Below are 12,275 nucleotides of genomic sequence, written 5' to 3'. Positions count from 1 at the left end.
CGACAGAGGACGAGATGGTTGGACCGTGTTCTAACATGAGTCTGACCAAACTGCGGGAGGCAGTGGAAGACAGGAGTGCCTGGCGTGCTCTGGTCCATGGGGTCGCGAAGAGTCGGGCACGACTGAACGACTAAACAACAACTCCGAGTAGGACTAAAACCGGTTACCTCCGCTTGTCGCCCCCAGTCCATAGCTGCCAAGTTTTCCCTTTTCTCGCGTGGAAGCCTATTCAGCATAAGGGAAAATCCCTTTTAAAAAGGGATAACTTGGCAGCTATGCCCCAGTCCCTCACAGTCCTATTCACATCTCGAGAAAACGCAGGCTTTTCATTTATCACAGTCTGCATTTCTACCTCTTACCTCTGGGGCTCCGAAGAGGGCGCCCTGGGAGACGGTCTAGGCATTTCCCGAAACCCGGAGAGAAAGTCTAGGCACCTTTCTCGCTCTCCTCCCTTCTGCAAGGGACCCCGGCGAGCCTTTTTTTTCCCGCCGTCACTTGACCGGCGGCCGCTGAGGAGGATGGGAAGGGAAGGCGTCAGCTGACCAGGATGCTCTCTGCGCGCGCAGCTTCTCCTGTTCCTTTCGCCGCTGCCGGAGAGGCAGTGTGGGGAAAGGCTGATACCTTCTCTGACATGGAGCGCTACGACAAGGCCGCCCTGAACGCGCTCTCGCCTCCCGATCCCAGGTTATAAATTAAAGCAAATAACATAAAATGGAGGGGGGGAAGCGGGTGGGAATGGAGGGGGGAAGTGCTGGGTATGCCTACTCAGAGGTAAGCCCCGTCGATGGGGCTTACTCCCAGGTAAGTGAATGTAGGATTGTGGCCTTCGCTTGCTTTGACCGGGGGAGGAGGCGACGTGCTCCCCCCCCCCAGATACTGATGGGGGTGCGTGTGTGTTTGGGAGTTCCCTGCACGTCAAAATGAGGAAACGAAACAGGGACATAGGAAGCTGCCTTAATGCCGAGCCAGGTCACTGGTCTTTGTGGCTCAGTGTGTCATCGATTTATTTGCAATAAAAAGTTAGCGTGGGTGGGTGGGAAGGATTTTCTTTTTAAAAGCAACACCCAAAAGGCCGTTATTTGGGGGGGGGGTAGGGGAAGCTCTCTTTGATTGCCTGGCGGAATAGAGATTGGCACAAGAAGGCTCCCGCTGAATCTCTACCGGCAGCAGGGTGTTTCTTCAAATAACTGAAGGCTTGGTTTCTACACTGGCTTCCAACAGCTCTTTGGGGTTTCAGGTGTGGGGCCTCCTCAGCCCTACTTAGAAATGTCAGGGATTCAGAGACCTCCTGTCAAGGGGAGAGGGATGGAGTGGAATGTTCTCTCATAAGAGTTGGGAGGGTCATTTTCTGCAACCCCCTGCAGTGCAGGAATCTTTGCCCAATGTGGGGCTCGAACCCACGGCCCTAACATTAAGAGTCTCATGCCCTACCAACTAAGCTACTGTATTTGACTTACCATGCTAGCTTTTTGATGTAGTCCACAGGCATAAGTGGGGATAGTCACCAGCTTTGATGGATTTAAAGGGTGATTTAGGCAAACCTGGAGGAATCTTCTTTATCAGCAGCTACCTGATGATTGGCTGTATGGAACACCCATTTGGTAGAAAGCCGAGATGATGAATTTAATAAATGAACATCCTGTTGAATTGGAGGCAGTATGCTGCTGAATACCACAGTAGGGGCGGGGGAACAGTAGGATAGGGTATTGTCTTCATTTTGGGCTAGCATGTAGTTTGGTTTTGGCAAGGTGTGTGTTGTACTTCAGTTTGATCATGTAGGCATCTGGAAAGGATGAGGAGCAGAAAGAGGGTTGGATTGAAAATTGTCCTGGTGGGTGTTGGATATAATAAAAAACCAGAAGGGCTTTTTTCAGAGTTATCTTTTAAATATGTTCATTACTGAAATTAAAATGATCAAAACACTGTTATTTAAAGCAAAAACAAATGTTCCTTTGCCATATGTAGTTTATGACAAAACAAAAGTTTTGACCTTGACAACTGATCATGACTGGAATTCATATTACCATTTGTTCATGGTGGCAGTCTATAGCTCTTTAAAAAGTATATCTTATGGATATACTGGGCAAGGTCACCCCGTAAGGTTTGTAGCTGAGTTGATGTTTGAATCCAGATCTTTCCAGCCAAAGTCTGAAGCTCTAACCACACCATTCTGGCTCTTTACTTAGATCTCAAGAAGCAAATGCTGTTCAGACAAGTCAGCCCAGAATACCTCTGTATGTAAGCAGGAGGTGACCAGTATAAGCCAGTTTACATGATCTAAATGCACCTGTTTTTGACATTCAGACTTGGCCAGGTCACTTTATTTTGGTATAAACAACTAACTCAACAAAGCAAGCATTGACCAGTGGAAGCCCACATAAAAATAAACTGTGATTGGTGTACAGCAGGCACGTCCAACAGGTAGATCCTGATATACCAGTAGATCACTGGACATCCGTGCTAGATCACTGGTAGATCACTGAGTCCCCCCCCCAAAGAAGCTCAACAACTTTAAAAAGCTCAATTTTTTGTCCTGCACCCCCAAAAAATAGAGCTTTCCCCCTACCTAAAAAAGCTCAACAACTTTGACCTGAACCCCAAAAAGGGAGTAGATCACTGCCAGTTTTTAACTCTGTAAGTAGATTGCAGTCTCTTGGGAGTTGGCCACCCCTGGTGTACAGTATCAGATTGAATGTAAAATCTAACATAACAAACAAAATGCTGTATTTGCTTATGGAGCCTAAAGTACTACTAAAATGTACTTGCATTTGTGATTCACAGTAGCAGCTAACAAATGCCAATTTCCACTAGGTTGCAGTGTTGCATCATAGACTTTCCAATGCTTCTCCATAAGGTCCCAGAGAGAACTACAATAATATAGAAACAAAAGATCAAAATCTGTTTAAACAATATGCAATCAGAAGAAGAATTTAATGACCCCCCCTTTAGCTGTTCTTATTTTATCAAAAGCCACTTGGAGTCCCTGTTAGGGAAAAAAGGCAGACTATAAGTAAATAAATACAACAACAGCAACAATAGGATCCTACATGTCAAGAGGCCAAAGTAAAGAAATGCATCTTCAGTGTATGATGAAAGGTGCCAGAGTGGGAACAGCATTCCACAGTTTAGGGGCTGCTGCGGAGAAAATCCTCTTCTAGGCTGCCATTCCCCACATTTCACAAGGTGGTGGAAGTACCAAGACAGCTGAGAGGGTATGTAGATAAGGAGACTTTCATATATTTGGGTCCTAAGTCATTTAGGTCTTTAAAGACTAAAGTGATAAATTGGATGCACACAATCCCCAGCCATTCGCCTCATCCAGCAAATTTGGAAGCAAGCCTAGTTACTCCAGTATGCCTGTAAATCTATCATGCTTAAAATAAAGATGCTTAGTGTAAAATGCCACATAGGGTTGTACACAACTACGGTAAGTTTTACTCAGTGTAGAATCACTGAAATTAATGGACCTAAGTTAGTCATGTTCATTCATTTCAGTGGGTTTAACTCTGAGCAGGACCAGCACTGGATACAACCCATACTCATCTGCGCATGCAGGTTGGTTCCTCCATCAAATTGAATGGAGATTCCTGTGTGGAAAAAAGAGGTGCTGGTATGTTTCTGCAAACATGGATCTCTGTGCTGGGTCACCAGCAGCGCAGTTGTGTTAAATTGGTTGTGAGATTCATCCACACGGCAGCATCTGAAATAATACTTGCTTCTGTGAAAACATGCCCTTTAAAATGCAGGTGATCCATGTTTAAATTAAATATTTTCCTTTCTCAATATGTATACAGCTGGTATCTTATCCAGAGAGAGGTGTTTGATCACTTGTTAATCCATTGAGAGGTATTTGATTGCTTGTTAATTCTGGTTGTAATACTTGCCAGGAATGCAACTTTGTGATCTTGTTTGTAGACATTGAGAATTTTAAAATTCCTATCAATACAGTCATTAAATTGAACAATATGGCATACACATCACATGCCATATGCAATGGCGCATTTTCATAGTGTCTGTCAAAAACAATAGCCTTAATTGTTTCCCGTAGACAGTATTAATTACCAGTAGTAGACTTGTTCAGCAGTTCTAAGCAATGTGTGTAATTCCACAAGTAAATCCATCATTTATTAGTTGATTTCAGAACAAATAAAAGTAGGCTACAATCCTAACCCCTGTCTAGCAGCGGCAGGGCTTCACAGAGCAGCCCTGCTACTCATGTTGGTCAGGACAGCAGAAACAGGAAAATGTCCCTTCACTACAGCAGCAGCAGGGCTGGTACAGCAAAGAAGCCTGGATTGGGCCCATTACCATCATGTGAGGGCGGTGGAGCCAGCTAAGGATCCAGCGGATCTGGTGCTGCCTAGTCTGTTTCTGGGTGGGACTAATACAAATAGAGACCCAACTCTAAAGCAAAAACATCTTCATTACTGCTGCAGCAGGATCCCCTGTCCACCCAAGGTGTGTTGGGGTCAAGAGATGCCTCATGGCACAGTACCAAGACATTGTATTACAGTATTACCTTCTTCTTAACATTCTGAAGCAAATAACTTTACATAGTGATTACTGCAGTATGAGCCTGCTTAGTTACTCATTTTCACTTATCAGTTGTTACACTCCTAACATGCCTTTTCAGCAAACACTGTTTTGCCTCATTCCTGTCTTAACTGTCTTTGCACCTTATCCATCTACAAACGGCAGGTTAAATAAACACTGGACATTCCATATGTCGGGCTTGCCCTGCTCAAATTTCTCACACTGATTTGTTTCTTGCAGAAATGAAAGTTCTTTAGCTTCGACCCTAAGAACGCTCCTGTTCTTCACAACTTTAATGATTATGTTACCTATTGGGCTATATTTCTCATCAAAGGTATACGTATTTGAAGGTAATTTTCTTTATTACTACCTGCTGCTTTTTGTTATCTTTGCTTTTTATCTTAAAAGTAAATCAATTATTTGGATGATTTTTTAAAATTACATATTGGTATGTGGTAAGCAGCATTTCTTTGGGTTTTGTATTCTTAGGATTTGAATAATAGTAACGAGCACTGAATATTTTGTTGAAGCATTTTTCAAGATGTTAAAGTATCAAAACACTGAAGAAGGAGGCTTTTCTGTGTCATTCTAATTTGATTGTGCAATGTAGAAATCAAATTCTTCATAAAACTTGTTTTGAAAACAATTTATGGCAGTGTCTCCCATAAAATTGTCTGCGACTTGTCTATGGATTTGTGGCTGAAGTTGGAAGACAGGACATCCATTGTATTAAATATTCATATTGATTTTTCATTGTGTTTTTATTGCTTCTTTCATTTCTTATATTGTACTTTTATTGTATTACAATGTTAACAAAATATAAGAAATAAAAGAAACAATAAAAATGCAATTAAAAGCATCTAGCACAGTGCATTACAATTGGGACTGTAGGCTGAAAAATCCCTAAGTGGCTTCTTGTAGCTCACTCGAACCTGAGACTCTTAATCTTGGGATTGTGTGTTCGAGCTCCAAAGATTCCTTCGTTGCATTGCAGGGGATTGGACTAGATGACCCTCAGGGTCCCTTCCAACTCTGATTCTATGATCCTCAACAATATTCCAGTGCTCCACAGGGGAAAAAGTTGGAAAGCCACTTTTTTGGTAGTGTCTAGATATATATTTTGTGTTGGAGATAGAGCAGTGCTTCTCGTAGAAACCAGAAGTTATCTCTTATCCTTTCAGTTAGAAAATTGAGACAAGCAGAGCTCCTCCTAAATTACTCTCCAATTTATTGGATGAAAGGGCAGTTGTCATTACATAGCTGAACAGAAGCAGCTTACAAATTTTCTCCGTTCTCTGAGTCATCCTCTGGTGTAGACTCTGGAAATGGAAAAACATACTCACGAAAATGTACCCAGAAATGTAACATTTGTTTTCTTGGAATATATGTGGTCTCTCCTTTTTATGTATATTTTCCAAACAGCACTGCAAAATCTGTTCTCTACATTTCTTTCTTTATATTATTTATATCCCACACCTTCAGTGCAAATACTCCCAATGTGTATTCAAAACAATTTAACTGCAAGCAAAAACATTTCAACAAAACATGCATAACTTCACCCAAGGAGATTCCCTCTCTGCCTGGCTGGCGTAGTGCCATTGGCAGACTGTTGTTCCTTGGTACACGAATTATCGGGGGCTGCTTTTTCCCACGGCTGGTACCCACTGCTAAGGTGCCCTGCCACTTATCAGCAGCCCACAGGCACATGGCCTGTGATCTTGCTGGTATCAAAAACTTGTGTTCATTTTTAAAAATTTATTGTAACCCATCTTCAATGTTTGGAGCATAAACACTGAAAATAAGGGCGTGGCTGATATATTTCGGTATGTTTTGGTAGGGCTGCTAAGTTGTACCCTCTCTCTCTCTCTTCCCAGTAATAATAATTTTAAAATGTGCATAACTTAACTTCAGAGCTTCTGTTCACTGCTATTAATGGGCAGGAAAAGGTATTAAATATAACTGAGGTGGTGTGTGGCAGTCTTCACCAACCTGGTGCCCTCCAGATAGTTTGTATTACAACTTGCATCAGCCAATAGGAGTTGTAGTCTAGAAGACTTGGGGGCACTAAGTTGGTGAAGGCTAGCATGGAGTAAAGGTCCATTTTGTTTGCATATGTTGATCATGGAAGAATGTCAATATACATGACTTACCTCTGTGTGTGTTGCTTTCTTCATAAGTGAAACTTATCATACCTGAAAACATTCTTGCAGCACAGTCCTATGCATGTCTACTCAGAATTAAGTTTTATTTAGTTCAGCAAGACTTACTCTCTTGTAAATGAGGGTAGGATTCAAGACTCAAGCACTGATAATCTTCTCTAGGTTGCAGCTGTTGTTGGAACCATAGAAAACCCTCAAATTGAGATATTTATGACACTGGAAGGTTTTATAGAAGCCAAGGGCCTTTAAAGGAAGACATAGTTTTACTTTAGCCACTTCTGCCCTAATCATACAATCTTTTTATCATATAAATAATTTGGTCACTAGAAAATATGAAGGCCTTGGCTGATTTTTTTACTGGTTTTCTGTAAGTTTTAATGCTTCTTCTCTCTCCCACCCCCTTTGTTCTTTTAGGTACCTTTGGAATGTCAAGCAGAGACAGCTATTTTTATGCCGCAATAGTTGCTGTGGTAGCTGTTCACGTCGTGCTCGCTCTTTTTGTCTATGTGGCATGGAATGAAGGCTCACGGCAATGGCGGGAAGGGAAGCAGGACTAAAAGTTGCCGTTGCAGCGTGGCAGGCAAGGAGGGGACGTTTCCAGGTGGAGCAAAGCCCCAGAGTGTAAAGTCTAATAGTCGGTGTTTGAAATGGGACAAGATGGGATTGCATCATTCCCCCATTCCAGTAGCGTTTTTAGTTTTTAAATTACAGCTCAGACTTCATGAGCCTCAAGACCTGGCAGAGTCGGGAAGACTAGAAGGGAGTCTCAACAGGAGTACCCTGGAATCTATTTTCACAATCTGTCTGCAGAGAGCATCTGGGAAACATTTGCTTGCTTAGTAACCTGCCTAGAATTGCTTTGAAATGAACATCTAGGTAATTCGTAAAGTTGAACATGAAGAATTTCAGAGCTTCGCCAACAGAGTCTGGATCAAAAATGGTTTAAGTTCTTTGAAATAGATTTTATTCCTGTGTATTGGGGGGCGGACGGGTCAACTTTAGGAGCCTTGACTGACAGTATGCTGGCTACACTTCATGGTTAACACAGGTGCTTGAAAAAGTGGCTCCATATACTTTATGATGGAGAAGGGAGGATGCATTGAGTCCTGTCTAGGAGCTTGTAACTTCAGTCCACCTGTTAGCACATTTTTGCATGGTGGCTTCTAATGTAGGATACCTTTCCCCACAAAGTACAGAGCAAGCATCCCCAAACTTCGGCCCTCCAGATGTTTTAGACTACAATTCCCATCATCCCTGACTACCGTTCCTTTTAGCTAGGGATCATGGGAGTTGTAGGCCAAAACATCTGGAGGGCTGCAGTTTGAGGATGCCTGGTATAGAGTCTACCCTAATCTTGACTCTTAATTCAGTTACCCCCTTCCAATACATGCTTTTCCTCAACAATGGAATGCTTTGCCTAATTTCGAAGAACTGAGGTAATAGCATTAGGTAGTCCTAAGAATGTTTGTGCATTGTTTGTTGAGACCCAGAAATGTATCCATTTGTTCTACTTGGAGTAGGGCCATTGAATTTAATGGACATGATTAGCTTAGACCTGTTAATTTCCGTGGGTCTGCTCTGACTAAAACTTGAGTGGATACCACCCCCACGGTTTGCTTTAATAAATGTACCTGATTTGTGTTGCCCTCTCATAACTGCTACTATTAACTATCTTTAACATTTCATACTGTCACCTTTTCCATAATATTGCCAGATGGTCATTGATGGCCATTGCTCTTCTTCCTCAACCTGTGTCTTTGTCGATAAATGAGTTTCTTAGTATAGCTACGAATGTATGTGTAATCATGGACAAATGCCAAATCTTTTGAACAAATTGCCACTTTTATTGATTAGACTGGTGGCAGAACTGCTCCAAAATCGCTTCTTGATTTCACTGGAACCTGCTACACAGGATTCAGCACACCAAGCACAGCTGAAATGCACCAATGTGCAGCTGGGAATTGTACCTGTTTCAGTAGCTAATGTGAAGTGCTGCTTAAGGACAAATTTTTCCTTAAGGTGAAATTAACTTCCACAACTTTCCTGAATCTTGAATATTTTATCATTACCCTTCCAAGGTTTTATATACTCTGTTTTTAAATCCTAACCTAAGAGATAAATCCTGGGATTGAAAATGTTTACAAATGAGAACCTCCTACTTGTGTTACTATAAAGCTCTGGGAATATTTTAAAATGTAAGGATGTAGAATAGTGACTGTGTCTTAAGGGAGTCTATAAATAAGATGTATGCTTTTTAAAGGAGGAGGAATCTAATGTTGGGCAACATGCTGCTGGTTCATCTGAATTGCAAATTTATTTTGTAGTGTATTGTGTTGAAATTTCTCTTTCCTTCCCTTATCTATGGAATTGGTGTATGGTGAACCTTTTTAATAAAATGAAAGTGTATAGCATAAATTAATTGTGGATTCAAAAGTAAATGCAAAAAAATGAAATTACTGCTGTTGAATCATCCCTTGCTAACCAGCATGTTTGCAAAGTAATATCTTACCTTCAGTTCTGTAGTTTTCCTGATTACTTTCTATACATTGGCTCTTATGACACACAGGATGAGGATCCTTGCTGCATGCCTGCATTAAGCTCTGTCCAACAGAATAGGCTTCCTTCAAGTGAGAAAACTTCATTCAGCATAGCCATGTTGTCAAGTTCCTAACATGTACTCAGCATGCTGTCTGGGACAATGAATGCTTTTCTCGTACAGTGAGCCTTACGTGGTTTTTTCGTTTTTCAGTAATTGGCTCCTGTATTGCTTTCCGTAGACAAATATTTCTGCTTGCTGCTTGTCATTCCGTCCTTTTCCAACACACTCTTAATAATGTGGAATAGATAATATGGCATTATATGTGTTTGCTTATACGCTGGTTTCTTCTGATCTGCTTTATTAAATGTGTGTATGTGTTTGGGATGATGGAATGACAAGCAGCAAGGAAGTACACTTAGATGTTCTTGAAGGTATCCTTATATTGGAAACTGAAACTTTGAATCATATAAAAACAGTTACTGTATTCTATATTATTTCATTCTTCAGAAGTCACAGGGAAGACCTTTTATTTAACACTGGAAGCTGCTTTGTTTCTACTTTTACTAGTAGCGTATTCTTGCAGATGAAGGAGCAGGAAGGGGATTTGCCTAAACTTTTAGCCGGCTTCCAGATGAGCTTGGAAGAACTGCAACCCTTTGCTTTATAAATGTGCCTATTGCTGCCCACAGTATGTTATGATAATCTAACAGTGGCTGGTGCTGACAGCATTGGGCACTTACTGGGGTCCAGACACAGTTCTTAAAGTACTGTACCTATTTCTGGGATACAATTACAAAACTCTTGAAACCAGAAGTGGTCCTTGGGTAGACAATGTGCTGTGTTCTTCCTCTGCTTAAGCCCACTCCAGTAATAAGCTTGAATGATGACTCCTCTTGTTCTTTTTTTTGAAATAGGAAGTTTTACGACACATACTTTATCTGCTAGCTAGCAAAGGATGTAATGCATCTTTTAACACTTTGCTTCCTGTCACTAGACCAGGAATGCCATGCTTGTCTGTTAAAAGAGTCACTCAAATGGAGGCAGATGAATTAAGTGGAAAAGAAACCCTTGAAGCATTTTTAATACTTTACGCAGCAGTCTCTTATGTGTGACTAGACAGTCATAGCTTAGTGCTGGAGCATATGCTTTGCATGCAGAAGGTCCCATGTTCAACCCCTGGCATCTCCTGGTGGGGCTGTGAGATAACCCTGCCTGGAAGCCTGGAGAGCTGCTGCCAGTCCAATACTACTGAGCAAAATGGGCCAAATTTATCACATTGTATAAGGCAGCTTTCTATATTCCTTCTTGTATGCTGAAGGTCCCAGGTTCAATGCCCAGCATCTCCGTGTAGGGCTGGGAAACAGTTGGTGTGGATAATACTGAGCTAGACGGACTCTGTATTAAGCAGCTTTGTATGTTCACAACCTTTTTTAGTCGTGCAAGCAACTTCCTACAATGCATTTTGGGCTGCATTTTTACAGAAAATGTTTTGAGAGCTCACCCACCTGTTCCCCCTACCAAAACATTTTCTGTAAAAATGTTGCCCTTTCTCTTCCATTTTCTCTCTTTAATTATTATTTTTATTTCTGTATTCATTTATGACTTGTTTATGTCTCTCTTATGGGCAAATATCTGTACAAAGCAGCTTACAAGTAAAACAAAAGTTAAAAGTGCAGAATTTAAAGTGGTACAAAGGCAATGGTAGGGACAAAAAGTACAGAACCGCAGAGAACCTAATTGACTCAGACTATTGCCCAGTGAACATAGGGATTGATGTGATAAAGACCGGCAGCTGATCTCAGGCAAGTCTTTCCCAGCCCTTCCTGGGGTTAGCCAGGGATTGGACCTGGGACCTTCTGTTAAAAAACAAGCCTGGATTCCTGCCTGCATTCATTTTTTCCTATCTTGTGACTTCTGGTCAATGGCTGCTGATTGAGCTCTGTGAATTTTCCCTCTCCATGTTTTCAATGGGAGAGCAGCAGCTTTTACAAGGAAAGAAATGAGTGGAGCTGCTGTACTGAAGTGCTCCACCACTGTTCCGCGCATGCTTGCAGCAGCGACGCTCAACAGGAAGGGAGAGCAGCTGTTTAAGCATGATTTTCATTAGGCAGCTCTTAGACTTTTCTAAAAGGAAGACATCATGAATGAGAATGGTGACCTTTCTCTTCATCATGTACCAGCGGAACAACAGTGGGAATCCAGGCTCTTCAACTGAAGGCAATTCTCCTGGAGGACATGTACATCTTGTGCATCCTAAAGACAAATGGGCTTTGTATGCTTGTTTGTGGCCCAATCAGGTGCCTATACCAGAAGGCTGTGTCTTGAAAATGAGATTTCTAGTGCAGGGGTGAGAAACTAGTGGTCTTCCAGACATTGTTGGACCACAGCTCCTATCATCCTTGCCCACTGGCTGTGCTAACTTGGGACTAATGAGAGTTGGAACCCCAAAAGCATCTAGAGCAGGGGTAGGCAACCTAAGGCCCATGGGCCACGGGGGTCGTTTAACCGGCCCATGAGCTGCCCCCGAACCGAGCCGCCCACTCGCTGTGTCCCCACGCGCTGCACTAAACTGGCATGGTGCGGGAACTCGCTTCTGCAGTGCCGGAAATCGTGTGCACGCTCACACACACACAATCCGGCTCACAGAGGGATCTCTGCTGGAGTGAACTGACCCAGGCAAGGCAAACCTTGCCGACCCCTGATCTAGAGGGCCAGAATTTCCCCACCCCTGTGGTAGGGAATAGAAATTAAGAGGTTGAGTGTCCTAGAGAGCAGGTTGTGGAGAACCTTTGACCTTCCACATAGGCCCAACTCACATCATCCCTGTGTGTTGACTGAAAGCTGGAGAGCTGAAGTTTCCCGACCCCATATCTATCCCAAGGCAACGGTGCTGTTGTCAAAAGTACGGGAAAAGGCATGTCCATCAGTCTTACGTCTCTCAGCTACTCCTCAGTTTATACCCGATGAGGCAGTTGTCCCCAAGAACCCTCTTTGAAAAGAAATAAATCCCCGAACAGGCTCACATTCCACTCATATTTTCTTCA

General features: G+C 42.4%; 1 protein-coding gene across 1 annotated transcript; it reads left to right on the top strand.

The window, feature by feature from the left end:
* Window positions 1–493: 493 nt before the first annotated feature.
* On the top strand, window positions 494–9,107 carry VMA21 (vacuolar ATPase assembly factor VMA21). Its single transcript, XM_035113582.2, has 3 exons — window positions 494–684; window positions 4,774–4,883; window positions 7,107–9,107. Exons 1-3 carry the CDS (start codon window positions 548–550, stop codon window positions 7,247–7,249), a joined length of 390 nt encoding a protein of 129 aa, XP_034969473.1. The 5' UTR covers window positions 494–547; the 3' UTR covers window positions 7,250–9,107.
* The last annotated feature ends 3,168 nt before the right edge of the window (window positions 9,108–12,275 follow it).

Source organism: Zootoca vivipara, chromosome Z, assembly GCF_963506605.1.
Source record: "Zootoca vivipara chromosome Z, rZooViv1.1, whole genome shotgun sequence".
NCBI classification, from domain to species: Eukaryota; Metazoa; Chordata; class Lepidosauria; order Squamata; family Lacertidae; genus Zootoca; species Zootoca vivipara.
This window is presented reverse-complemented; position numbering and strand designations above follow the sequence as displayed.